The sequence below is a fragment of the Aphelocoma coerulescens genome, chromosome 20 (genome assembly GCF_041296385.1).
Source record: "Aphelocoma coerulescens isolate FSJ_1873_10779 chromosome 20, UR_Acoe_1.0, whole genome shotgun sequence".
NCBI lineage: Eukaryota > Metazoa > Chordata > Aves > Passeriformes > Corvidae > Aphelocoma > Aphelocoma coerulescens.
The window spans coordinates 12,415,187-12,440,023 of record NC_091033.1 but is presented as its reverse complement, the minus strand read 5'-3'; the positions used below and the strand labels follow the sequence as shown (position 1 = coordinate 12,440,023).

General features: G+C 40.0%; 1 protein-coding gene across 6 annotated transcripts in view; it reads left to right on the top strand.

Annotated features, from left to right (window-relative positions):
• Positions 1 to 24,837, top strand: part of GNAS (GNAS complex locus) — a 136,079-nt gene that overhangs the window by 90,272 nt on the left and 20,970 nt on the right. For all 6 annotated transcript variants that reach the window (XM_069034469.1, XM_069034474.1, XM_069034471.1 and 3 more), the window contains one exon: positions 7,208 to 7,305. In XM_069034469.1, coding sequence (XP_068890570.1) covers positions 7,208 to 7,305 — 98 coding nt within the window. The remainder of the gene's footprint in view (positions 1 to 7,207; positions 7,306 to 24,837) is intronic.

The window sequence follows — 24,837 nt, the reverse complement described above, 5'->3', positions numbered from 1 at the left end:
ATAGATGAAATAAAATTATACCTGTGAGCCTCCCTGGTATTACAGTGGATCCAGCCACAGGCCTGTTGTGTCCAGCTGACTGGTCAGGGTTTTCAACTGGTCTTTAGAGAGTACGTGACATTTCTTCAGTGTTCCAGTAAAATTTAAGATTTTTTTTTTTAAGCTCCCAGGAAACAGGGTATCTTTTTACTCTTAAAAAGAAATCCCAGCAGTTAAACAGAACTTCAAATTAATTTATTTGAAGTATATTTGAGCTTCATTTTTTCATGTAGACTTTATTGTGAGCCTGTGAACACTTCTATGAGTACAGATGCTGCTTCTTCAGAAAGATTGTAAGAGGGTTAGTGAGCTGTCCTTGGGAGGAATGAGGAGAACTGTTTTATCTTACACCCTTTTCTGTTGGTGGAAGTTTCTGGCAAAAAGAGGCTTTTTGTTTCCACTCTCAAAGGAGGCAGCAGAGTTAAGTGTGGTCCCAGGTGTTTGTTCTTGGCACTATGTGAGGTAGTAGTCATTTGATTTGACTGTTCAAGCTTACTATAAATTCATTATTCAAAAAGCAGCTAAATGATGTAGTATGAAAGACATTTTCCAAACCCTGATTTAAGGCTCAAAGGAAATTTCTCAGAGTTTTATTACACTTTCCTTCTTACACTGAAGTCTCCAAAAATAGCTGATGGTTGAACTGCCTCTATCACCCCTCTAAACTACCCTGAGAGAGAGCTGGAATGGGGTAGAAGACTTCTTTGTGCCTTTTATGCTGTCAGGAAGTTTGATCCATTAATGAATTGCGTCTTTCTATGTATGATACACTTCGAAGAAGCAGAGGAACACTGATTATTTGGTTTAAATTGCAGTGGAATCTTGAGGAAATAGGGAGCAGGCTTGGTGCTCTCACCCAAAGTGAGTTTTCCTCCCTAATAAACCTGAGGAGATGTGTTCTGGTATCAACAGATGAAGTTTCTGCGGTGATTAAACTTCTTGGGAAAGTAGAAATAAAAGAAATGGTTTGATATTATGTTAGTGAGGACTTCTAGCCAAGGGCACATTGTAGCTTATGGGTAGGGATTTGTGTGTTGGCACATTTCTTAAATGCTGTGGTGTTTTGAAACTCTTAACAAAGGGGAATAATGTGAGTTCAAACCTGACAGAAATTTCTTACATAGAATCCCCTTCCCATTGGCCAATCCTTGCAGCCACAACCACAGTTTAATTTACTAGAAGTTACCAGGCAGACACACAGAATATTTCAGAATCATTCTTCTTTTCCAAGCATGAAAAGCTATTGATAATGAGACTGAATCCTTGCTGAAAATACTTCTGACTCAGTTATGGGAAGTGCTGAGTGCACTGGCCTCTCCCAAAGAGTTTTGTATTCAGCTCTGGACATGTGCCAGTAACTGGAGAATATCTTCAACTATTCGTAGGTATGCGTTTCCTTTGTGATATCATCAGCGTATTTGCCCTAAAATAGCAAGCAATAATTAACACTTGTTCACACCATTAGGAATGCAGATGTTTCCCTATTCAAGTAAGTGGCTTATTAAACTGTCTGATTTGACAAATTTAATACATTCTGGTATCCCTTCCCAAGCTTGGGGAGAATGAAAAGTTGCCTTGAATTCCCTTCTCTGAGTGCCCTTACAGTCAGTAGTGATCACTTGATTTCAGCTACGAGCAATGAGAAATAAATCAATTTGTTGGGTACTTTCCTATCCTGGAAGGAGAAAATCAGCTGGTGCAGTTTGTCTTGGAATGCTCTGTGCTGCCCTGCCATCCCGTGACCTTGCCTTGTTGCAATGCCTGGCTTGTGGAATGCAGCAGAACTGCTTGGCTCTCAGGAAAGGAAAGTTTGTGCTCCCCCCTGGCAGAGTAGGTCTGTGAAGGGGTTTGAAATCAATGGTCGGTGCTACTTTTAAAAACTGAACACGTTGGGGAGCAAATGTCCTCCAGGAGACAGTTTTACAGTTAGAAGCTGGTTTGACCTTTAATCCTCAGGTTTGTAAGTCGGTGACCTATTTAAAACTCTTATTATGAAATGTGCAGCTCCATGGGACAGTGAACTTTGCCCAGGAATTGAATCCCAGTTTTAACCACAACATTGTGTAATGGTTGTACACACCTTTTAGGAGGTAAGGTTTTTTTTCAATGGCATTGACTTTTGATGGAATTAGTAAATAAACTGCTCTGCTGAAGGATCCACCCTATATTATATTTTACAAAGAAAAGGTAATGCTGCATGTCCATGCTAAGTTTCCTGTGAATATGGTGTCACAGTGGCAAGGACTGTGCCAATGTTTTTCCCTGCCCACATCCTAATGCCTATAAAACATTGCTTCATAAACATTTTTTTAACGTCTCTTGAGTATTTATGTATCTGGAGGGAACAAAGTCTTGTAGACAGTATGTCCAGTTATATTCTTTCATTTTCTACTAATATTTTATCCTTTTAGAATGCTTCTCAAAAGCAGATCTTGGTTCCTTTATTTTTTCCCAGGCCTGGAGTTTGTCTCTTGAGGATTATTTTTTTTTAACAACCAAAAGCGGTCAACCCCCAAGTTCTTTAACACTTTCTGTAGTTTGACTTTAAGCAAAACTACTGTTTACCTGCTGCCATTTATTCAACTTGGTGAAATTTGAAATAGTAGGTTTTAAACTTGATTAGACTCTGCATTGTTCCGTTTCTAATCCAGAATTGTGTCAGCAAGATCTTTCTGGAACAAAGAACTGTTTTCCAAGCATCCCTTCTGCATTTCCACTGATGGGTTTTTTTCTCTAGAGCTTTGCAGAGATTCCTGTAAGTGAATACAAGTGATTTACAAATGCTGCCTATTGACTCATTGGATTGGGAAGCTTTCAGCAGGTGGAGAAACTGTCCCCTCATAAATAAAACATTAATAATGAAAAATAATTTCACATAAATGCAGCTTTCTAACCATTGTGGCAAATAGGGTATTATGAGAGGTGAGGTTTCCTCAGCAGCAGCAAGTCGTGGTCCTTGATCCTTCAGTTATCTAAGCAAGACCAGAGAAGGTTTACCCAGACAGAGGATTTTCTCAGGGTTTTTTATAGTTTCCCAGAAGTTCAGCCTGTTCTTGGGGATTGTGCCCGGAATTCAAACTATGCCCCTGCCCAGCCTGAGCAGATTCAGTCAGGCCCTGTTTGTTCTCTTCAGATCTGTGTTACATTGACATTCCTTTCCCTGAGTGTTCTCCTCAAGGATTTCTCCTTATTTAGGGTTCTGTTAACGCTTTGGGACGTGTAAAGTCTGCGCTGGTGGTGAATAAATGCTCCAATCCTGACATAAAGCTTAGGAGGAGTTCACTCCTCACCTTCCCTGGTGGTGCCATCCTGTCACCACTTCTGTTGACTTTTGTTGCTTTACACAGCTTCATCTGTACTTTAAACAGGATCTTGGGTGTGTATTGTGACACTGCAGCATTTTATTTTTTTTTAATGGAAAATGACCTAATTTTATTTATTTATTTTTTAATTTTAAGTGCATAGGGCAAGAATGGATAATGTGATCCTACACTGCAAATACTATGGATCATTTGGAACCTAGCATTCAAATCCTGTTTGTTGTGGAATGTCATCTCAAACCAAATTGTTATTTAGTATTTGTTTATTTTAGCTGTTTTGTTAGGAGTTCCATTTTCTAGTGCAAGAAAAACCTGTGTTGATGCTGTTGTAGTGTCTGTTATATTAGAATGTGCCAGCAAATGAATCAGTGTTGTGGAAACAAGAACCAGACATGTAAGGACTAGTTTTCTGGCTATTTCTTTTCAGGAAATTTTCCTGCTACTTTTGGTTAATTTGTTTCCTAACTCATTATTTTTAGAGCTTTCATACAAATTATACCTATTTAACTAAAAAAAACCCCAACCCTGCTACTGACTTGATTTTTCTAGTGGCCTCTGAAGCCCCTGTTTTACCTAAATACATAACAAATCTTGTGGTTTTACTTGCCTTCCCTGAGAATAGCCCCAGGCTACATTCCATGACTCAAATGGGATGCTGAGGATTTCTTGTGTTATTCTTTTTCTTAAATATTATTTCAGAGCTGTGGTTAGTGTAGGTGTACTGGGGAGGAGGGAAAATCTGGGTTTTTGCAGCCAGCTACTATGTCTTAATTCTAAAATCAGTCACTACAGTAAGGAGGCTTCTAATAAAGCAGGAGATGAACTCTGCAAGCCTGGTTCTGACTTTGCTTGGGTGAACAACCTTCCTGGTTCACAGCTGTGTAAGGTGGCTCAGCATTAGTCCCAACATGTGTGAAGATGTGTTTGATGTGGCCTAAAGACAAAAAGGTTGTGTATGACCATCACAAGTCATGCAGTTCACTTTTTAAAATACAATTAATACAAACAACAGAAAAAAGGACTAAAAGTAACAGCAAAAACCCATCCCAAAGAAACCCCCACTGTGTCTTAGTAGAATAACCTATTACTCTTCAGCTGCTGTAGATCCTGATTTTGAAATCCCAATAAAAAGTTCAAAGAATGTGGAATTAAATTCTTTTTCCATCCCACTTGGACAGTTAACAGCCATACTGAGAAGATTGCTTAAGTATTGCTGGTTATAGTTCTGATTAGCAGGACAGGCATAAAGGCAGTTTTAAGTATTTTATTCCTAATTTGGCCTAACAAGGCACAAACACTGATCTTTATCCCATTACTGTAATTGACATATTTTCTTAGAAGTGAAAACTGCCCTTAGAACACAGGGAGGACTCTTCTAAACAATATGTAACTGTTCTGGTAAGCTAAACCCTGGGCTTTCTATATCAATGTGTTTATGCTAGGGCCAGGAACTGGTTTTATTTTTCATCCCATTTTAAGATCTGATTGCAGAAACTACTCCAAATGTAAGGCATTATGGAGTTTAAAAGGTCTTTGAAATAATTGCTTTATATCAGCTCTCTGCCAAAGTGTCATAGTTGTAGTGAGAAACAGTAATGAGGAAGAATTTTTGTGGCAGAGTTTTACGGTGCTGTGCCTTTTGTTATTAAAGCACTGCCTTTTTTCACTTTATATCTGCAGTTGTAGGTGATGAAGAATGTTTTACTGCATTTTTTGTAAACTTAGCTTTGCCTAGTTATTTGTCCATTTGAATCAGCTGCTGTTTCAGCAAAAAAAAAACCCTTGTAAAATTGCTGATTCCATTTTTCAGTTTCCCAGCTTTGTAGTAATAAGTTGAGTGAGCTGTATGATGTTCTGTATTGGACAGTTGTTACTTCTAAAAATAAATATAGAAACATTCCCCAAAAGGGGTTTGGTTCAAATACAGTGAGATTGCAGATAATTCCTTCTCTCTTCTTTACTTTATCTTCCTTCTCCTTTTTGTTTTAGAAGGATACTTTCCTCACTGTGCTCTGATACAGTCAAAGGTGACTGATAGTCCTCCAACTGCCAAGAAATTGGAAATCTTCAAAATTTAAGTATCCAATGAACATAATTCCAGCAGTGGGAGACAGAAAACTGAGGACTGAAATTAAGATGTTGGTTCATCTTTTATTTTCCTTAATAGCAAAAGAAAATGATTGTGCAATCTGCAAATACTAAAAATCAAGTAAAATCTTCTTACCTACTTTTGAAAGAAATTTAACTGGTCTTTTTGTTCATGAACAGTTCATAAAAGCAGGGAACAAACTGAAATCTAATACCATGTATAAATGTCATAATCTCTTGAAAAGAAATCAGAACAAAATTTAGATGTGCATTATGTGTTTACTCTCATTTTTGTGTATGTGTAGCTAGTGAATACTTAATAGCAATAAAAGGATAATGAAATTTGCATCTGATGGGCTGCTTCCCTCGTTGGTATTCACAATTGTGTGATCACACAATCACATATGCATCTCATACCTGCCAAGAAGAGGGTGCTCTGAAAATCAGCATCACTAAATTTACTGTAAGATGCTTTTATGCGTCTTTAGGATGCAATTTAAAGGATTTACTGTTCTGTTACAGTTCAGGTGTTAGTTAACATTCTGGTGGGAGTGTGAATTTTTTTAAAAACTGTTTTCAAAGTGAAACTTTGCAATGTGTCCCCTTTCTTTGTACTACACTGATAGTAAAGGAATGTGAGAGACTGATATCCCAAGAGATGGAGGAGCCTTGAAGCAGTACCATGGCTATTCAAAAATAACACATTCTCCTTCTTTAAACCAATTCTGCTGTAAAAAAAGGGGTGGGGAGAGATAGAATATATACAGCAACTATTTTAAATAGTTTTAAAGATCTTGTGCTGGTCTGGATTAAAAAAAAATACTTGCTACTTAAAATCAGAATGAAAGTATTTTGCCCAAAACACTTCAAAGCTCTGAGAGATAGCCAAGGAACACCCATGGTTGTTGATAAGAGGAATGCCCACAGTGGTGTCTGTATGTATTTTAGTCACCAGGCTGCTGCTGTTCTTTTTAAGTCTATTCAGAGTTCTTAGACTGATGGCCAGAAGTTCAATCCCATGTTGCACACGCTGTTGGAGCCAAAGTGCATCTTTCATATGCAAAATGAAAGGGCTTTTGGTTGTGTTGTTAACTTGTGTTGCAGGTTCAACAAAACTGAAGCATTGCATTTTTGGCTGTCTGCTTTCATATCTTGGGTTGCAGTTTTTAAGGCTGAGACAAAACATGATCTAGCCTTGTATCACTGTCTTTCTTCTGTAGTTCAATGTCTTTTTACACTGTAAAAGAATAAATTTACGTAAGTAGTACAGAGTTAAGTAAGATACAGATGTCTGTATAGTCCCTGAAGATCCTCACTAACTTGCAAAGTCATGTAAAGCTTAATTATCATTATCATTCATGTAGGAATTATAGAGAAGTAGTGTTTCATTGAAGAAAAAAAAATCATGACAGCCACAAAAATGTAAAATAGTGACACCATGAGTTAAAGAACAAATGTTACCAAATAGCACTGATTATTAAAAATGCCAACGAAGTTGTCATTGATGAGATATTAACCCTTCTTACAGTAGATGGTTGGATTCAATCAGGGATTGAGAAGCAGTTCTTTAAGTGTTACAGAATGTTTAAGTCAAACTTAGAAAGCCAACTGAACTTGTAGTGAGGTTCTAAAGCATGGTTAAAGATTGTTGTTAAATCTGCTCCATTTCCTGCTCATTGCAAAAGGAAATGATATGTTACTACTATTTGATGATTCTCCTCATCTCTAACCCGTTCCCTAACACTGTTTTCCCATTTCAGGAGTTTTATGAACACACAAAAACACTTTGGCAGGATGAAGGTGTGAAAGCCTGCTACGAGAGATCCAACGAGTACCAGCTGATTGACTGTGCACAGTAGTGAGTATTGCTCCATTCCACTGCACGGGGCTTTGTGACTGAGGGGAATGAGCTGGTTTGATGTCCTGATGCTTGCATTCCCTTATCCCTGGAAAAGGAATGTGTGGTGCATAATGAATTCTTGGTAATCAGCTGTTCAGAGAGGTGGGACAAGCTGGTGTTCAGTTAGACAGTATCTACACTGAAAACCTTGCAGGTGCTTTCCAAAGGTCTTTCCAAAGGCTGGCCCCTTAATGAGGGGGCAGTTTTATTGTCTCCAAGGCCAAATTTCTGCTTCTTCCACTTGGCCCCGTCCTTTCCAGATGCCAGCTTCAGGTGCTGCAGCAAGTTTCAGTAAGTTGGAGAGAATGTGGGTGGGAAACAAACCTGTTTGTCACTTTGGTTTCTAGTGCAATTTATTTAGCTGGAAACAAAGAGATAGGAGCAACAATCATGGGAAGCAGCCTGTGATCAGTCACCGGAGTTCTGCTTGTGTGCCTTCATGCACATATCTGAGCAAGAGTCATTCTCTTCTGGTATTTATACTGCTGGGGTAATTAGTATTGTCTTGAGAGTCTGCTGCATGTTTGCAGTTACTTATCACATCCAGCAATATACTGTGGATCAGGATTTTTTATGGCAAGGTGCTCAAGTTAATTGTGACCATTTCTGGTACTTTTGTTGTGCATACTCAAGAATTGCAGGACTTAAATTTGAAATATTAATACTTAAGACTGTTCTTTGTTAGTTTCTCTCTACTTCTTTTGGAGAAGCTGAAATAAGGTTTAATGGTCAAGAAAATGAAGGTTTCTTGTTTCACACGATTATGGCAACTGCAGTTTGTCTAATACTGCATCTCTTAAAGAACATCTGATGAAATAAAATCTGTAAGGTTCTTCTTTTGTTTGTTTGTTTAGGTAGACTTAAAGGTAAATCAACAATTAGCTCTGTTTGAAAAGAGACAAGAGAGATAATTTTACTATGCCTTGCACAGCTCCAGGTCTGTAGGAGCCTCTTTGAAGTTTTGCCATTGTTTCCAGAGTGAATTTGTTTGATGTGTGACGATGTCTTTTGCATTAGGTGACTAATGTTTGATCATTTGGCATGGAGCTTTTTGCAAGTTCAGTTGCTACAAAATAAAAAAGTACTAAGATTTTCATTTTCAGACAAGCATCCAGTAAATTTTGTGTTTCTAGTGTAAAGATAGAAATGAGGAGGAGCTGGGTTTGTTTCTGGTTAGTGTTTGTTAATAGTCAGCTTCTATGCTGTGAAAAAGGAAGTATTGTTGAGCACTAAGAGGCTTTTGTGTTGCCCTTTTTCTGTCCTGAAAGCACAGAAGAAAGCTAAAATTCTTACCATCCCTGGACACTGACTTTTCCGTGGATCAGCAGGGGAAGTTGCCCTCATGATGGCTTTACCATCCTGCTCCATCTAGTGGAACACTTAATTCTACATCATGGGCTGTTGAGCCAAAAATAAACTTTGAACATTGCTGACAAATTAGATTTTTTCCCCCTAAAGAAAATAAAATAAAAATTGCTGTTTCCTTCTGAAAATATTTCATAATTCTAATATTTATTCAATGTGATAGTAAAGTATATGACACTATAGTCTTGCAGCAGTAGCTTTCTAATTGTTAATTTTGGTAGTTTTTGTCCTTTCTGGCGTTTTTGACCATCCAGGGGTGGTGTGTTTAATAACAGAATATGCATAGTAGGAGTTTTTTAATGGCAAAATGTTTGCTTGGAGTTTAATGTCACTTTGAAATGCTGAACTTGTTTTTATCACATTGAATTTTCAAGGGACCTAACAAAAATTGCTTCTTGTAAAATCTGACTTGATTGAAACCTTTAAATTAACCTGGTGAGCACACACTAACAAAAATGTGGCAAAAGCAAAATATAAAATGTATCTGAGATTTATTAAGGGAGGGCTATTTCAATATGAATGTGCAAGTCACTGCTGTTAGTGCTAATAGAAGTGAAAAGAGAATATTGAGCAAACTCTATTGGGGTTGTCAGTTTTTTCAGAGAAGTGTTTTGGGTTCTGAACACGCGTCCCCTTTTGAAGTCCCCATTTAAAACAAGAAAGGCATCCTGGGAAATGGGAGATGGAAAAGTGGCTTTTCTCTTTCAAGATCAATCTGGCTTCCAAAAATCCTATCTTGCTTTTGAAAGTTGCATAAATTCTTAAATATTAATGGCTTCTTTGCTCAGTGAATTGCCTTAAAATTTTAAACAATGTTTCTTGTTCACAAAACTTTTTAGAGTTGTTTGTAAAAAAATTTGATTTTTTTCAACTGTGATTTTTTGAAGGGTAAATTGCTTAGTGTAAAGTTTGTCTTGGTATGCGCTTATTTAACATTTTGAATTTTTTAAAAACTCAGATTTTTTCACTGTTGTGACAAAGTTTTATATAGGAAGCTTTGCAAGAACATTCTGCTGAACATTTAAAAATTAGTTTTGCCTGTCTTTTAGCAATTCTGCCTTCCATGGTTAAAAGCTGATTGTCCATGAAGACAGCTTAGCTGTAGTCCAGGACAAGGGCTTTCCAAGATTCAGGGCTGGAGAATTTGGAAAGAAGGATGTTGGGGAGATAGCAGCTTAAACTTCTGCAGAGTTTGTGCTGAGGAAAGATGGGAGTGTGCTGATGGGTCAGGAGCTCTCCTGTATGGACAGAGCGTGAGGGAAAAGCCACTTTGCTGTGTGTTCATTCCCAAGAAAGTGGGAACAAATGAAATTCTCAATGTTTTATCTCTATAACTCCAATGCAGGGATTTAGAGTCTGGAAATGGTATTTTTCACCTATTCTGGGGCAGTAACTTCACATGTACAATGCTTCCTTCTGAATCTCTACAATTTTCAGTGTCTTCCCATAAGAAGTGACATTAATACACGCTCTTATTGTTGCTCCACCGAGTCTCTGGTTGTGTTGGCTCAGAGAAGACTACTTTACCAAAAGCCACAGGTACCTGGCTTCCCATTGCACTGCAGTTGTGATCTTTGGAGGTGTGAAGCTGGGAGGCCTGGCCAGTAACCTCATCTGCTGGAGAGCCCTTCTGGTATCCTGCCCTGTATCCTCAAGCTCACTGTGGCTAAATGAAAGTGTCACTTCGAAGGAACCCTGTTCATTTTGAAAGAATAGCTGCCTCTGCTCGTCATGAGCTTTACTGTACTTCCTGCCAAGGCATATTTTACAGTCTTGAGATGCAGAGAAAGGAAAGAAGGTTTGTTTCCCTTTTCTTAACTGGCCTTACTAAGAAATCAGTTTCAATTCTGCTTTTAGAACAACGTGGTCTGTGACGTTGTCACCAGTTTGTCTCTGTATTTCAGCAGTGAGGAGGGAGCTTTATCTATGAGGAGACCAAATTTCATTGCTCTTGCAGGGATGTACACGGAGTGTTCGTATGAAGCTGCCATGTGATCCTGCTCTTGGCTGATAATAAACAGAAGAACACAGAAGTGTCTAGAATACAGAAAATCCCAAATGGTGTTAAATTATTTACCATCCTTCATATGTCTTCCCTGAAGGCACAGGATTGCATTTTATTTAGAATATATTACTTATTATTAAAAATATAGGAGCCATTTCCAGTGTGATGTGCCAAAACCTGTTTGTCAAATCTGTCTTTTGTCAAATACAAACCAACACGATCTCTTTGAGGCACTGTTGTTGCCAGTACTTCTACCTCAGGTTTCATTTGAGCAGCTCTGGTTTTAAAGACTCACAAATACCCAGCAGAGCAGTCAGAGTAAGCAGGATCTCTCCCCTAGGAATGTGCTGTTTGTGGCACGAGGACATGGATGGTGCCCACGCTGTTCTGGGAGGTCTCGCCCAAAGCCTGTGGATGGCCTGAAGAAACTTGCTTTGATGTCAGGAGCCTTTGGGTTAACTATTCAGCAAATCAAAAGCAAAGCCTGGGTACTACATGAGCCTTCTAGTGCTTCTTCTAGAGTTGCTAATGCTAGGCTGTGCCCACAGACCCCTGAATTTTTGCTTTTGTTAGCCTTGGCCACTCATTTGACTCCGGCTTCATTTTACTCTGCGCTTTCCCTGCGAATCTCCTTGCTGGCACTTCCTGGTTTTGGCTGGGGTGGAAAAGGAAATAATGTGAGAGACAGTGTTTGCAGCCCATTTCACACCCTGCGATGTCAGGAAGGGCTGGAAGTAGCACGAGGAGCCCGTTCTCACGCTATTTCCTGCCGCCGGCTCCTCTCCTGCGCTGCCATTTCGGGAAGGAGAAGGCGCAGGGAGGAGGCTCTGGAGGTGCAGAGTCACGTTTCTGGAACTCCAGCACCAGCAGAGCCTCTCTGATACTTTGAAACTGTACTAAAAGTATTTGGCTACAGTCCAGAATTCTACAGACAAAGTCCTTCAGCCAAATTCTTGATGGGTGGCCTATACCTATAATGCTAATTAACAGAGTTAAAAATAATTCAGTAAAGAGAAGAACAGATTCCTTGTTACTAGTGGTAAAAATGGCAAATTGTGTTGTTTGATAAAGAATATTACACTTGCATCACCAAGTAATTTTAAACATACAGATAAATGACAAAATACGCTTAATCCCAGGGATTTCTGTTTCCAAAAGAGAAAATAAAGTAATCTTGAGCTTCTTTTAAAGCAAATGTCAGATGCATATTTTTGTAATTGCTTTCAAGTCTGTTTGGTTCAGTAGTGTCTGGACTACTTAGTCAACATACTTCTGATACCTGTTCAGGCTTCTGTTTTGTTTTTTGTGGTTCTGTTCTCTGCAAACCTACAAATGCAAATGCAGTGGAAATTTTTTTTTTTTGTGGGTGAAGGGAAAGTGTTGCAATGCAATACAGCAGGAGATGTAATATAAGCCAAAACCTTTGGTTAATTAAACTCTCGCTAATTTCTGCATTTTAATGGAAGCAGGTTCCTCATTCCTTCCCACTGTGCTTTCTTTCCATCCTCAAAAGTTTTTGTTGTGGCATTAAGTTACAGTGTGAGTGAATATATAGTTATGTATGAAAAAATATATTTTGTTCACTGAGGCTTTTGGAGGAGATGCTGTGAATATTGTATTGTTCTCTTGCTCTGTTGGTAGGTACAAGTTTGTAGTAGAATGAGAATTAATGAACAACACTGGCTCTGCACATTGTGCCTAAAGCTAAACTGACCTGGGGTTAGTAAACAGGGTTAGTTAGTAAACAGGTACTGAGTAGCCACCCTGAAAAGTATATGATCAACTTCTAATCAAGGAGATGTGTAGGGTTGACTTTTGTTGATTGATTGATTGATTGTGAAGTTTTGAGACTTCACGAATAATTTTGCATGTAGTTAAAATGACCAGTATTTTTCAAACAAGTAATATAATGGTAAATAAGATGTCATGTGTGTATTCACAGCCCTGACTCAATGTACAATCCATTCTGAGCAATTCATCAGTGTTGTTATAGACAAAATAATTTATTTAAGAAATTAGTATGTTGCATTGTTCCATGAGATCATTAAATGCAGCTACTACCACAGCATTACTACACAATTATATTTTTCTTTCATGATTGTAAAGATTAAGAAAAATTCAAGAGCCTGGATCCATGCTAATAGAAACTCTCTTGAAGTAGATGATTCACTCCTCCTGTGAGTGAATTCATTAACAACAGGTTTCACAAGTCTCTCTGATTGCATGGATTCCGTGGTGTTCTGCTGAGCAGCCTTTCATCCTTCTAGTGATACCACACATTCCTGGAGTGAGGGGATCTCACCAGTGTAGTAAACACTGTGTTGGGCACTTGTGCAGAGCTGATGAACACACCCTTGGTGCATTTACTGAGGACAGGCCCAGTGTGTGATGGGGTTTGACACACGCAGAGTTCGACAATTGGCAAAGCTACGTAAATGCTGAAAGCTCAAGATTCTTGGGTTTGCCTTTGCTGTATGTGGGTCTTACAATGATATTCCTTGGTTTTCTGTATTTTTAATCTAAATTTGCCAGGCAGAGAATATACCCTTTTTATGGTAAGGAAAGTGCAACAAATCCACCCTAGAAATAACAGCTTACTGCAGGTGAAACTTCTGTAATCGCATTGCTCGAAACACATGTTTTGAGAAAATTGGAATGAGTAAAATAGTAGATGATTGTGTACACAGTAATCCTTCAATCCTCTGGTTTTTGTGAAGATGGGTAGTGGTCAGTCTGAGTTGGGAATGAATAAATGTCATAAATGAATCGGTCAGAATGAGTTAGGGTGAGAAGTTAAGTCAGAGGAGGAATTGTGACTGTAAACTCTGTAAGTTTGTCATGCACCTTGGGTGTACTTGATTTCTGTATTTTTTTTTTTTAAGTTTTACCCATTAATATAAAAAATATGCTCAGTTTTACCATAAAATTCCCATAAGCTTATTCTAAAACAGAGCAAATCTTGAATTGTGAGTATTGGACTTAATGGTATAGCTGTCCTGGATTGCTGTACTGGTGAAACACTGTAGCTGTCAAGTGGTGAGAATCAATCCAAGCAACTCTTAAAACTCATATTAGTTCCTGAGAATGAATTTTCACTCACCCTTCCAGGCTCTTGCAAGGTCCCTTTGTGCAAACAGAGAAAGCCCCAAATAAGGTGTAGTTTTGAGCTATGATTCAAACCAACAATTCAGTGTGAGACAGAAACAACCAGAATAAAAGACTTCCACACCGGCTGGAGCAGCCTTCGTAGGAATCCCTCCTGCAGGAGGAAGATCTGCAGGCACAAAATACAGGGCAAGCTAAAAATAAACACTTGAGGAAACGAGGAAGAGCGTGGCATTGGTTGCATCATTTTTGCACAGCCTTTGTAAGGCTGGATTATTGTTCCTGGGTGGATTCTGTGGTAGGAGGGTTGGGAAGCTGATGTGGGATGCAGTGCTGGAATGGCTGGGGGGGTCTGGCAGGGGACTCCCAGGCCTGGCTGCTGCTGTGGAAGCCACAGAAAATGCTGCTGCAGGAGGAAAGGGCTGCAGGAATGATGTGCATCGCTGGTGCTCCGATAGCCACGATCCTGGAGCAGGTGTGACCAATATTTTTAGGATTTTGCAGTTCACTTGCCTGGGTGGGTGAGTGGCTGCTGGAGCTTTTTGCCTGACCTTGGGAGCTGCTGTTTCTGCTGTTCCCCATGAGCAGACACAGCAGCTTTTGGTGCATGGGAGGTGGTTGGGTTTTACGAGAGCTCTCATGGCTCAGTTGCATTGCTGCAGAAAAGGAACATATCAAGATTACAGGATGACAATTAGGAGAATAGTTTCATCAAACTTAAAACCTAAAAAGATACTGTAAAACCTCATTAAAGACTTGGTTTAAAAAAGGAAATAAAAGCAACAGTGTTCCCAAAGATAGAACTCAACAGAAAATTCCTGATACAAGGATGAAATGAGGCCAGTACATTTGCTGGTACAATGTGAAAGCACCAGGTTCGATTCCCTATTGTTCCCTGGGCTGAAACACTGCAGATGCATCACTGCCAGTCCCAGGGAGAGGGAGCACTGGATGCTGCTGACTTGCACGTTCTCCCCTTCATTTTCCTTTTCTGTGAACTCCACTGCTCAGTGATAGGCCAAAGCCTTTCCTTCACTGGGGACTTCAATTTAAATTTCTTTTGTCTGGGTGCTTGCCTGCAATCACAGGTATTGCTGAAGTTACTCTTTTTTAGAGACCCCTGACAAAGATGTTTGGAGGACATTTGGTATAAATTTACCAGCAGGCTCAAACGTTTATTGAGACCATGTGCTTGCATGCAGAGAACATGGTCATAAAATCTTGACTTCAGGAGGGGCAGGCTAAAAATTAAAAAATAGATTAAGCTCATATTAGGTGAAGAAGTTCTCAAACTGAAGCTGAGCTTAAGTAACTTTAAGTACTTTTTATAGTATGTGACTAAGTTCTAAATAAACTGAAAGAAATTGCTGGCTAATTTTACGTGTGATTAAGAGTAATTTTGTAGCAGGATGTCATTGATAGGCTTTGTGATTTCGAACTGATTACTCTGTAGTATATTATACATTCATTTTGTAGCTGAAACGTGTTAAAATAAGTTGTTGTAGTTAAATATAAATCTCTGTTAACTATATTTGTATTGTGGTACACTAATTAAGTCTCTGAGAAGGATATGCACCAATAAAGCTAAATTCTAATGTGTTCATTATGGAAGTGAGGGGTTTCAGTGTCTGGATGGTAATTTACACTTGAAACTTGTTGGCTGCCCAGTAAATTTTCTGTGAGTGCCTTGGGTACTCTGCAAGGTTCCCCTTCCCCCAGAGGCTCATGTAAACTGCAGCCCAAGTAAAAGCTGGCAAAGGACTATTTTTAGGAAGCCTCCTGCAGCTGGGGGAGGGAAGGAGTCTTGGCTCCTGGGCTGCTAAAGGATCGTGGTGCTGGCAAGAGCCACATCCAGCTCAGGTCAGGCGCTCAGGTCTGCTGTGGGATCTTGGCTGAGAGATTGGTGTTTTCTCAAAAAAAAATCCTTTTGAAGCCTAAGTAATTTCTTAAAATGAATGAAAATAGCAATAGACGTACAAAATCCCCACAATGTGTAAAATTGCCTTTTTTGTTTGTTCATTTATTGCCAATGTTGGTAATGCTTGCAGAGTTCTGAGGTCCGCACTGTCCGCCACTTCTGCTGTTAAGGACATCTAAGAGGGACTTCAATTACTCATTTATAATGTTACAAAATCAGGAGCTCTGTGAAGAGACTGTGGAGCTTTGTATCTGGCAAGACAATTTTCTTACACAGTTTCAAAAAGTGTGGCTGTTCTTGTATATTCTTTCATCAAACTGAATCTCAACAGTGAGCCTCCTGATTGTTTTTTTAATTTCTTTATTTTTCATTAGCTCTGCCTATCAATATGTGTGCCATGAAGAAGAACAGAGCTTGCAGTTAAGGTGTGCCAGTCTCGTTTTCTTCCCTGGGCTGGAATGGCTTCTCCTTGTTTATTCTGGAGGACTCCCTGTTCACCTCTGTCCCATGGAGCTGAACTGCTTTAGGATACACACATTTTGTTAGCTGAGGCCAGGCTTGGGTGAAACATAATTTCCCCGTTTGTAAACTAGTGTTTTGATACAGCTCTTCTTCAAGAGGATTGTAAAAGCTCACATCTGCAAAAACCCTTGGGTGATTTTGGATAGTGTGAGGTTTTAAATGAAGTCATATGAATGAAAGATGATCAATCTTTCATGGTTCTAATGCCAAGAAGTACTGTAATGTCATCAAGAATCTTGATCAAGATCTTGTCATCAAGATTCTTGATCTTGAATCTCACAGTGAAGTGGTTTGGTGGAAGTGGTGAAAGGATGGGTTTAGAGATCTCCTGTTTTACCATGGTATATTCCCCAAATGGGCATTTGAGAGTCTAGGATCTTACCATGTCTTATTAAAATGCAGATATTAGTACGTTATCTGTGTATTTTCAATGCTAACTCTAGTTCTCTACCCCTGTTGTTCAAAGTTTGTTTCAAAAAGATGTGTGGTGTGTATGAAGTGTGGAATAGTCTTATGTGAGGTTACAACAGACTCATTAGTGCCACAGTGTGTTACCAAGGGAAACAGTAATTAAAATGGCCAGTTTAAAAAACCTTTTTGGGGAAGAGCATGTCAGATTATAACTGGCTTTACTGTGATTAATGTGGCTGTTTCAGTAAATTTGAAAATACCAGAATTCCTCTGTGCTTTCTCAGAGCTCTTTGCTAGGTGGGATCCTTGGCCCTTCTCCATTGCTCCTGGAGCACTTCCCTATCCACCTCTCTCCCACGGAGCTGAACTGCTCTGTGATCCAAGCAGTGTGTTATCATTTAGGGTACTCACCAGCTCTCTCCAGACCCTCCATGCTCCATTTCCCTTCCCTCCCCACCATCTCCTCTCCCGGGTGCAGTGTGAATTGTGCAGCTGTGTGGAGCTCGGGCAGGGAAAACAGCATGAGGCAGGACTGGACAGGTCAAAGCAGAACTGCTTTCATTAGACTAAAAAAAACCCAACCAAACTCCAAGCCTGGCCCTCAACCAACTTTTAGGATCAGAAAGGTGTTGGAGCCATTTCCCAGTTTCAATCTGATTGGAGCTGAGCCTTGCAGACGCTTGGGAAGCCGGAGCTCCACTGCTGCTTAATTGCTTCTTGTTTTGAAGGATAATTAGGAACTTTGCTTAAAAATAGTAACTTTAGTGTTCAGTCCATTAAATTTGTCACCAAGATAATTTCATTAGACTCCCAGCTGTTTTCTTATTGGAATTGTGAACTAAAAATAGGTGGGATTTCTGCTGTTGTGGCAGAGGCTGGTACCTCCATTTCAGCTCTAACTTTCCCTAATGATGTGAAACGTGTTTGTTTCCCTCAGAGCTTTCTTCTGGGCTGTATTTAAGAAGGTCCTGCTAATTATGCCAAAATGGTGCACTGTGGTTTTCTGATAAAGTCACATGGCTGTGAAGAATATGAAACTGATTTCCCTCAAGACAAGTCTTACAAATGAAAGATTGATGCCGCACCCTGTGCATTTTTCTTTTTCACCAGTCTGCAGGAGATGTTTGTAATAGTTGAACAAATACCTTTTAAAAACAAACAAACACTAATGAACACAGGTTTGTTACTATTATTATGAAGGGTGTGATTTACTCTCTCAGTTCAGTTCTCATGGGCAGTCCCTTTGTTGTGCATAATTGAAATCACAATGTAGATTGTGAGATAATGTGACAATTACCATGTTTGTATTGTGTGAAACACGGTGTTTTTTTGAAACAAACCTTTGTAATTACCAGAATCTGTACAAGCACATGCTGCTTTTTTGCATACATGGTCTACAGGGTGAATCAGGTTGTAATATCCATGTTTAAGCAATGGGGTTTTTTTAAGTTCTGAACTGTTTCACATTTATTCCTGACATCCACACCAAAAGACATCATAATGGATTAATGCTGGACATGCAGAAAGCTGAAACAGATTTTTCTCTTCAGAGTTGGATCTGTCTGTGTAAATGTATGGCAGTTTCCCTGCATACTTTCTTAGAAACCAGTAATCACAGGGTCACACAAAAGGAGTCTGGTTGGAAGGGGCCACTGAGGCAATCTAGTCCCACCTCTCTGCTCAAGCAGGGTCCTCTCAAGCATCTTACTCAGGGTTGTGTCCAGACAGGTTTTTAAGGAGTTGCATTTTTTGACTGTGGTGTTAGTCAATGATTTTTTTTTCCCCTTGGGATACCTTTTGACTGTAACCACTCAATATCTGCAGTTTGTGTTGATAAAAATGAATGTAGATAACAGGAGGAAGTTGTGCTACAGAGCAGTGTGGGGCGTGTGGGGTTTTTTTGAAGGCTTGATGTTTGGAGCCACAACCAAGAAAGTCAGTGACCCAAATGTAAATTATATAGGCCTTAAGGTTTTTTTCTTCCCCACTCTGTTGTCTTTAAGCAAAGAAACTGAAAATCATGTGTTAGTAAAACAGGTCTCTCCAATGGAAGTGAGCTCATTCAAAGGAGGGAAATTTTCTTCCTTAATTAAAATGAAGGATATGCTTATCTGCAGAAGTACTCCAGTGATGTTCCCTCAAAACCTGTATTTAGATGCAGTGTGTAATTCTGGCACGGTTTATTAGCATCTCAGATCTTTTTTAATTTTCTCATCTGCTTGTTGGCAGTCTGTTCCTTGGACTTCCTGTGCGTGTGCGTTCCTACAAAGCAGATAACTGCAGTTTTACAAGCTGGAGCTAAACGTGGGTGGGATGGCGTGAGGGAAAAGTGCTGTTTTGAAAGCTCTGCACCTGTCACTGGTTTTGAGCATCATCATCCATGCAGGGCAGCCAGTGTGTGCAAGATGCTGCAAAAATCTCTTAGGCAGCAAAATGTAGAAGAAAAGCAGGAGTGGCTATATTTAGTAGTCGCATATTATTAACTTCTGTGTAATGTACCAGTTGCTGTGCTCAGACACCCCTTTTTTGTGGTGAATTAATAATTTGCTGCTGAGGACAGGGAGTGGAGTTAAAATGCTGTTGTGTGATAAAAGCTGTGTTTCACATATGGTTATGTTGGTTATGGACTGTGTATGTATAAATAAGCACCTGATACGGGGTAGGTCATGTAGGAATGCACCTCCGTTTCACCAGAATCTTTGAGTGTTCTCTCCAGACTTTCTCCTGACCCATCTGATCTGAGTCTCTTCCACCTTGAAGCCTTTGCTGCTGTTCTTGGTGTAAACCATGATCCGGAAGCTCTAATTATAGTAATGCAGAACAAATGGAAATCCTGGAATTGTCTCCAGCACTCTCCAATTGCATAGTTGCCAGTTGCAGGTATCAGAGCAATAGGTGAGCCAGCCCAGGATTGTTCCCCTGGAGCTGCCTCATGCTTCCCTTCCCAGCACAGCTTTGAATTTTGCATTTATTTCCAGATCTGTAGGCTGTGACTGATGACCACTAAGTTTTAGGCACATATTTGAACCAAGACTACCATCTGAGGGGTGCTGTACATCATTTAGTGCTTCTTTAGACATTATAAGAGGCTTGCTAGGTTTATGGTTTTTTGCAAAATAACAAACTTGGATATTGGGCAGCCAAAAGCCCCCAGCTGGGGCTTAACAGATGTTGATGTGGGAATAAGCACAATATTTGGGGAAGAGAAATACCATCTTAGACCCCTTCTCATCTTTCCCACTGAAGCAATTATACCGATGATTTTTAGTGTCTTTTTTAGTTCAGTTCTTCTCCTGAGACTGTTAAGTGTTTCTCTCATGTAGGAGAGGAAATTTGTAATCTGTTAATGGATAATTTAGGTTTAGGGTTTCATCCATTTGAGATGCAAACATGAGACACTGCCCTCTGCAGACAAAGAGGTGGTGAAGATGTGCCTGTCTTCTACTGGAATCATGACTTTTAGTAATCCAGTGGATTTTGGAGATTTTTTTGGAACTTCCGTGCACACTTTGGGCTCTTCAGTTTGACTTTTCCTTCCCTTGGATTCCCTGCTGCCTGTCTGTGATTGAGAGCACGGGGGCGGGGACTCCACCCACTGGTGGTGCAAAAATGAGTTGTTATTCATAGCTCTGTGATACTTTCTTTTCAGTGTAATAAACCAAAAAATCATAAACCAGTATCACTGGAGTTTCAGAATTAATGCCCACTGAGATAAGTTCTTTCCCACCTCCTGGTGTTTATTTCGTGCTCCCTGCACGGGTAGAACTCGCTGCACTATTTTGTACTTGCTTCACAACCACAATGGGTAGAATCTTTCTTTCTTTCTTTCTTTCTTTGTTCTCCTTGCCCCCATCCCCAGAGGAAAGGTGGGACTGGAGTTAAGGTTTCCGGAGAACGTGGCAGGAATTTAAATTGAGCAGTTTTGTGCAGGGTAGCTCAGTGCAGGGGTTCTCTCCAGCCTCGGCTGAAGGGTGGTTTGTGGTCAGGGCTCTGGCACTGCCTGGGAGCACAGAGAGCTGTGTTAAGAGAAGGATGGGGCTGTGGGAGAAGATTCTCTGCCCAGGCTGTCCCGGTCCTTGGCCTCTGTAAAGTCTGCCAACAAGGAGGCCAGTGAGGGTGCTGAGAGGTGTCTGTGTCACCTCTGGTACCTTCTGAATCTTAATATTCTTCTGAGTGTAAGTTTCCACCTCAAGATAGAACTATACTTTCTGCTGCTGAGGGCTTTTGGAGCTGTAATGCTGAAATAATTATGTTCTGTGAATAATACATGTAGTAATTGTTTAGGTAATTACAACACTTTTATATAGGTAATAAATAGAGTCACTAAAGCTAATTCAAAAGAGCTAATTCCACCTGAAGCAGCTGAACGACTTCCTCATTTTAACATTACAAAATAAGCTAATTAGAGAATAAGGGATTTTAAGAGTTGTTGCAAAATTTCCCCATCCCTCACCCACACCCCATCTCGCTCCAGTCCTGTCTGGATTCCGTGTTTTGCAGCACCTCGCTGCTCCTCTGTGAGTCAGGGACTGCCATGGTGAACGTCCCTAAGCCAAAACCAGCGACGTGACTCTTGGCTGGGAGAGGAAACAGGCGGAGGTTGTGCCTTGTCAGGGATTTTACTTTTCCTGTGCACGCTTCATTCTAAATTCTCTGCGACTCCAGTGTTAAAAGCACGCAGCTTAGAAAAGTCCACATGAAAAAACACATTTTGGAAATGTTAGAATATGTTTTGTAAATACAAAGTCTATCCTACTGTGTTTTACAGACATTTGAATGACTAGAGCTTTTAGTACTATTTTAAGGTCTTTTAGAGCCAGCTGTGTGTTTTGAGAGGTGAGATTTAAAGTTCATATTTTTGTAATGATTTAAATTCTGCTTCAGAGTGAGTCGAGTCAAGTTAGGTCAGTGGGGAAGAGAGAGGGAAGGGCCAAAATATTTTATTTAAAAGATTTTAAAATGGCTTGGCATGTCCCTTGTTAAATTAGGGCTGTTCGTGGGTCTTTGTAAAGCCACATTTTTCTGTGAGGTGTCCATTTTAATTGCAGGCTTAAAAGCACTAAATACCCAAATGCAGTTTGTGGAAACACTTAATAGTCAGTGGCTGTGTATTGATGTTGTCACAGGCACGTGAGTAAGGGTCTATATTAGATTTTCCTTTTAAGAGTGGCAAAACACTAGGCAAAGAGCAGAACCATGAACCTGGATGACTGACAGGTTTTTCACTGAGAATAAAAGAGGGCTGCACTATTCCAGAACCATGGCGACTCCTGTGAATGGCTTTTCCATAGAAGTGGCGTGGTCACCTTTATTATTTACCTTTGATTTTGGCTTCAAGCTTGATTTCTTGCTCCTTTTATCTGCCTGAATGTAATGTGTGCCAGGGACAGACAAGCACTTGAACTTGACTTCTTCATTTTGTTGTATGGCAGAACACAGAACCAGACATTTGCTTTTCACTGTAGCCAAAGATGAGTGTCCCTGCACTGCTCAAAATTCACAGTATAAAATGCTGTTGCAGCTCTGTATCATTTGCCTGGTTTAAAACTGTATTTTTAAAATATGCCTGGTATTAAATTTCATGATCAAGCAAATGTTTTCAAGAAAAAAAACTAATAACTTTATATTACAACTCACTTCCAAAGGAGAGGTATGCTCTTTACAGATGCTTTCAATTCCAGGTGCCAGGTTGTGCCTCTGCTTTTACAGAGGCCTGGAGTTGTTTTTGCTGAGTTGAAAGCAGAACGTTTAAACAAGAAGGAGGGGGGAAGCCACATTCCTCTGAGGAAAGCAAAAGCTGAAATGTGAGCTGCTGTGAGGTGTGGGACTGTCAGCCCCAGCAGGTATTGACAGGTAGTCAGTCCTGTGGAGACACTGAGACCCTTCCAGGCCCTGCCTGCGGCGTCACGGGACAGAAATGAATCTTCTCAGTGTCCTGTGAGCAGCATCAGAGTCAAAGTTACTGCCTTTTTGCTAAAGAACCTAACTTCCTAAAGTGCTGAACAAAAATCTCAGCTGGGATGGTGCCTAAGCAGACAGAATTCCAACACTGGATTTGTATCTTATTTAAATGTATGCACACTATTTTTCTGAAGATCTTTGTACAAGTGTGTTTAGACAGGGAGGTGAAGTCCTCCCTTACCACCCTGCTCGGAACCCAGCAGAGATTTGTCTTCCCATTGTTTAGGGCTCATCTGGGGCCTGATTCCTTCCCTGAACTGTCACTGCTTCCTTAATTCCTGCGGAAACTCAGTCTTGGGCTCAAAATTCCTTTTCTGTCACGTGAGGTCATATCAGCTCCACCTACCCCGGTCCCTAAAATTCCTGTTACAACTGATGTTGCCCATTTTTCCAGTAGTATTTGGGGAAGTGCCTGGTTCTGTGTTCTCCCTGTTTAGGTTTACAAGCCCCACACAAGCTGAAAAACATGGTAACTGTGTGAACCTTTATTTTACCTGGTTTTACAGATAGCTCTGTTTCTTCAATTTAGGGAAACTAGTATGAAGTATTAAGCTTGTTAATTCTTTCATCATCTGAATGCACTTTTATTAATATTTTAAATTGTTAACATGATTCTTACTTATTAGTGCTGTCATTAATTCTGTCGTAATAATGCAGTTTTAAAATTATAGATGCATCCTTTATCATCTGAAACCAATTCTACTGATTTAATGGCACTGGAGGGAGCTACAGACCATGAGGACAAGATTCATAAAAATACTTGGTTGAAAGACAATGAAAGGATATCCCGTTAGGTTCACCTGTTTTAATTGCTCAGAGCAGCCTACAGTAGGGGATTTACACCCAAAACATGCCTAGGTTGTTGCCATATTGGAAATGGCATCTGGGATTGAAGGAAGCTTTCATGTCCTTATTTGAAATCAGATATGGGGAATTTCAAATAAATTCATATTCAAATTTCATTTTAAATTCTTCATTCTGAATTTGACTTTACTTAAACAGACTCCTTAGTCTACTTTAATAGCAAATATTCTTAAATCTAAGAAGAGCCTTATTGCACCTGATGGATTTAAATTAGATTAGATTGTGAAAAATTATTAAATTTCAAGTTTCTCTCCAAGTTCAGTTCCCACAGGGCACAGTAGGAATGCAGTCAGTGATGCAGTTTTTGGTTTCTTCTGCTGTATATAAGTTCTGTGACTTCAGCTTACAATTTAAAAAGGCTTAAAACAGAAAAATCCCTGACCTTGTTCATAGATACTTTTCCACCTTCCAGAAAGCAGGGCATGACAAAAACTATTAAAGCTAGGGATATTTAGGGGGAGCAGGTGGGAGAGAAGTTCACCATCAGCCACACTGGAGTTGTCACTAGTCCAGCTTGTTGGTTTTTAGATAGTGAAGTCCACAGAAACAATTTGTTATTTTCTTACAATTAAGTGTTAGACTTCAGCTTTTAATTCCTCCCGTAAAATTAAACATTGTAGTCTTTAGTGTGCAGAGCTTTTGCTGAAATAACTGGAAAAGATACCAAACCTGATGGAGGACCTAGATTCTTCAAGATGACAATCTTTCAGAGTCACAGGAGGTCAAAACCATTTCCAGCATCAGGAAGGACAGAAATGGGGATAAGTAAAAATGAAGGCAGGCAAGCGAAATTGCTTTGAATTGTAGAAAAGATAAAATATTCCATATCTAAAGCAATAGATTTGATAGTGTCTTGCAAGAAACAGGTTCATTAATTAGGCTCAAGTTTCTGGTGTGTACGACCCTCCAAAATTCAGGAGGAAATGTTGGAGGAGCAGTGAGCAAAGTGGAGCGAGGAGTTTTGTTGCATGAACATGAAATTGCTTTGCCTTTTCCCATGGTTTTTGTCTCCTTTTGCAGCCTTGTTAAAAGAGAAAAAAAAAGTTAATAGGGATTGCGCCATGTTCCTCCCCACTCCCTCACCCCGCGCTCCCGCCCCGGGCTTGCCCTGGGATCAGATGGTGGTGTGGTGATCTCATCCATACCCTTACCTTCCACGTCTGTTCCCAGCCTCGGCCTGGGAGCAGCTGAAGTCATCTGGGGTGGGGTGAGGGGCTGCTCTGGAGTTATTTAACATCCCCAGGCTTGTCCGGCCGGGGGAGCCTCGGCACGGGAGCGAGATGGTTGAATCGGTGTGGTTTGGTACTGGTGAGAGCGTGGAAACACCTCCCTACACGCT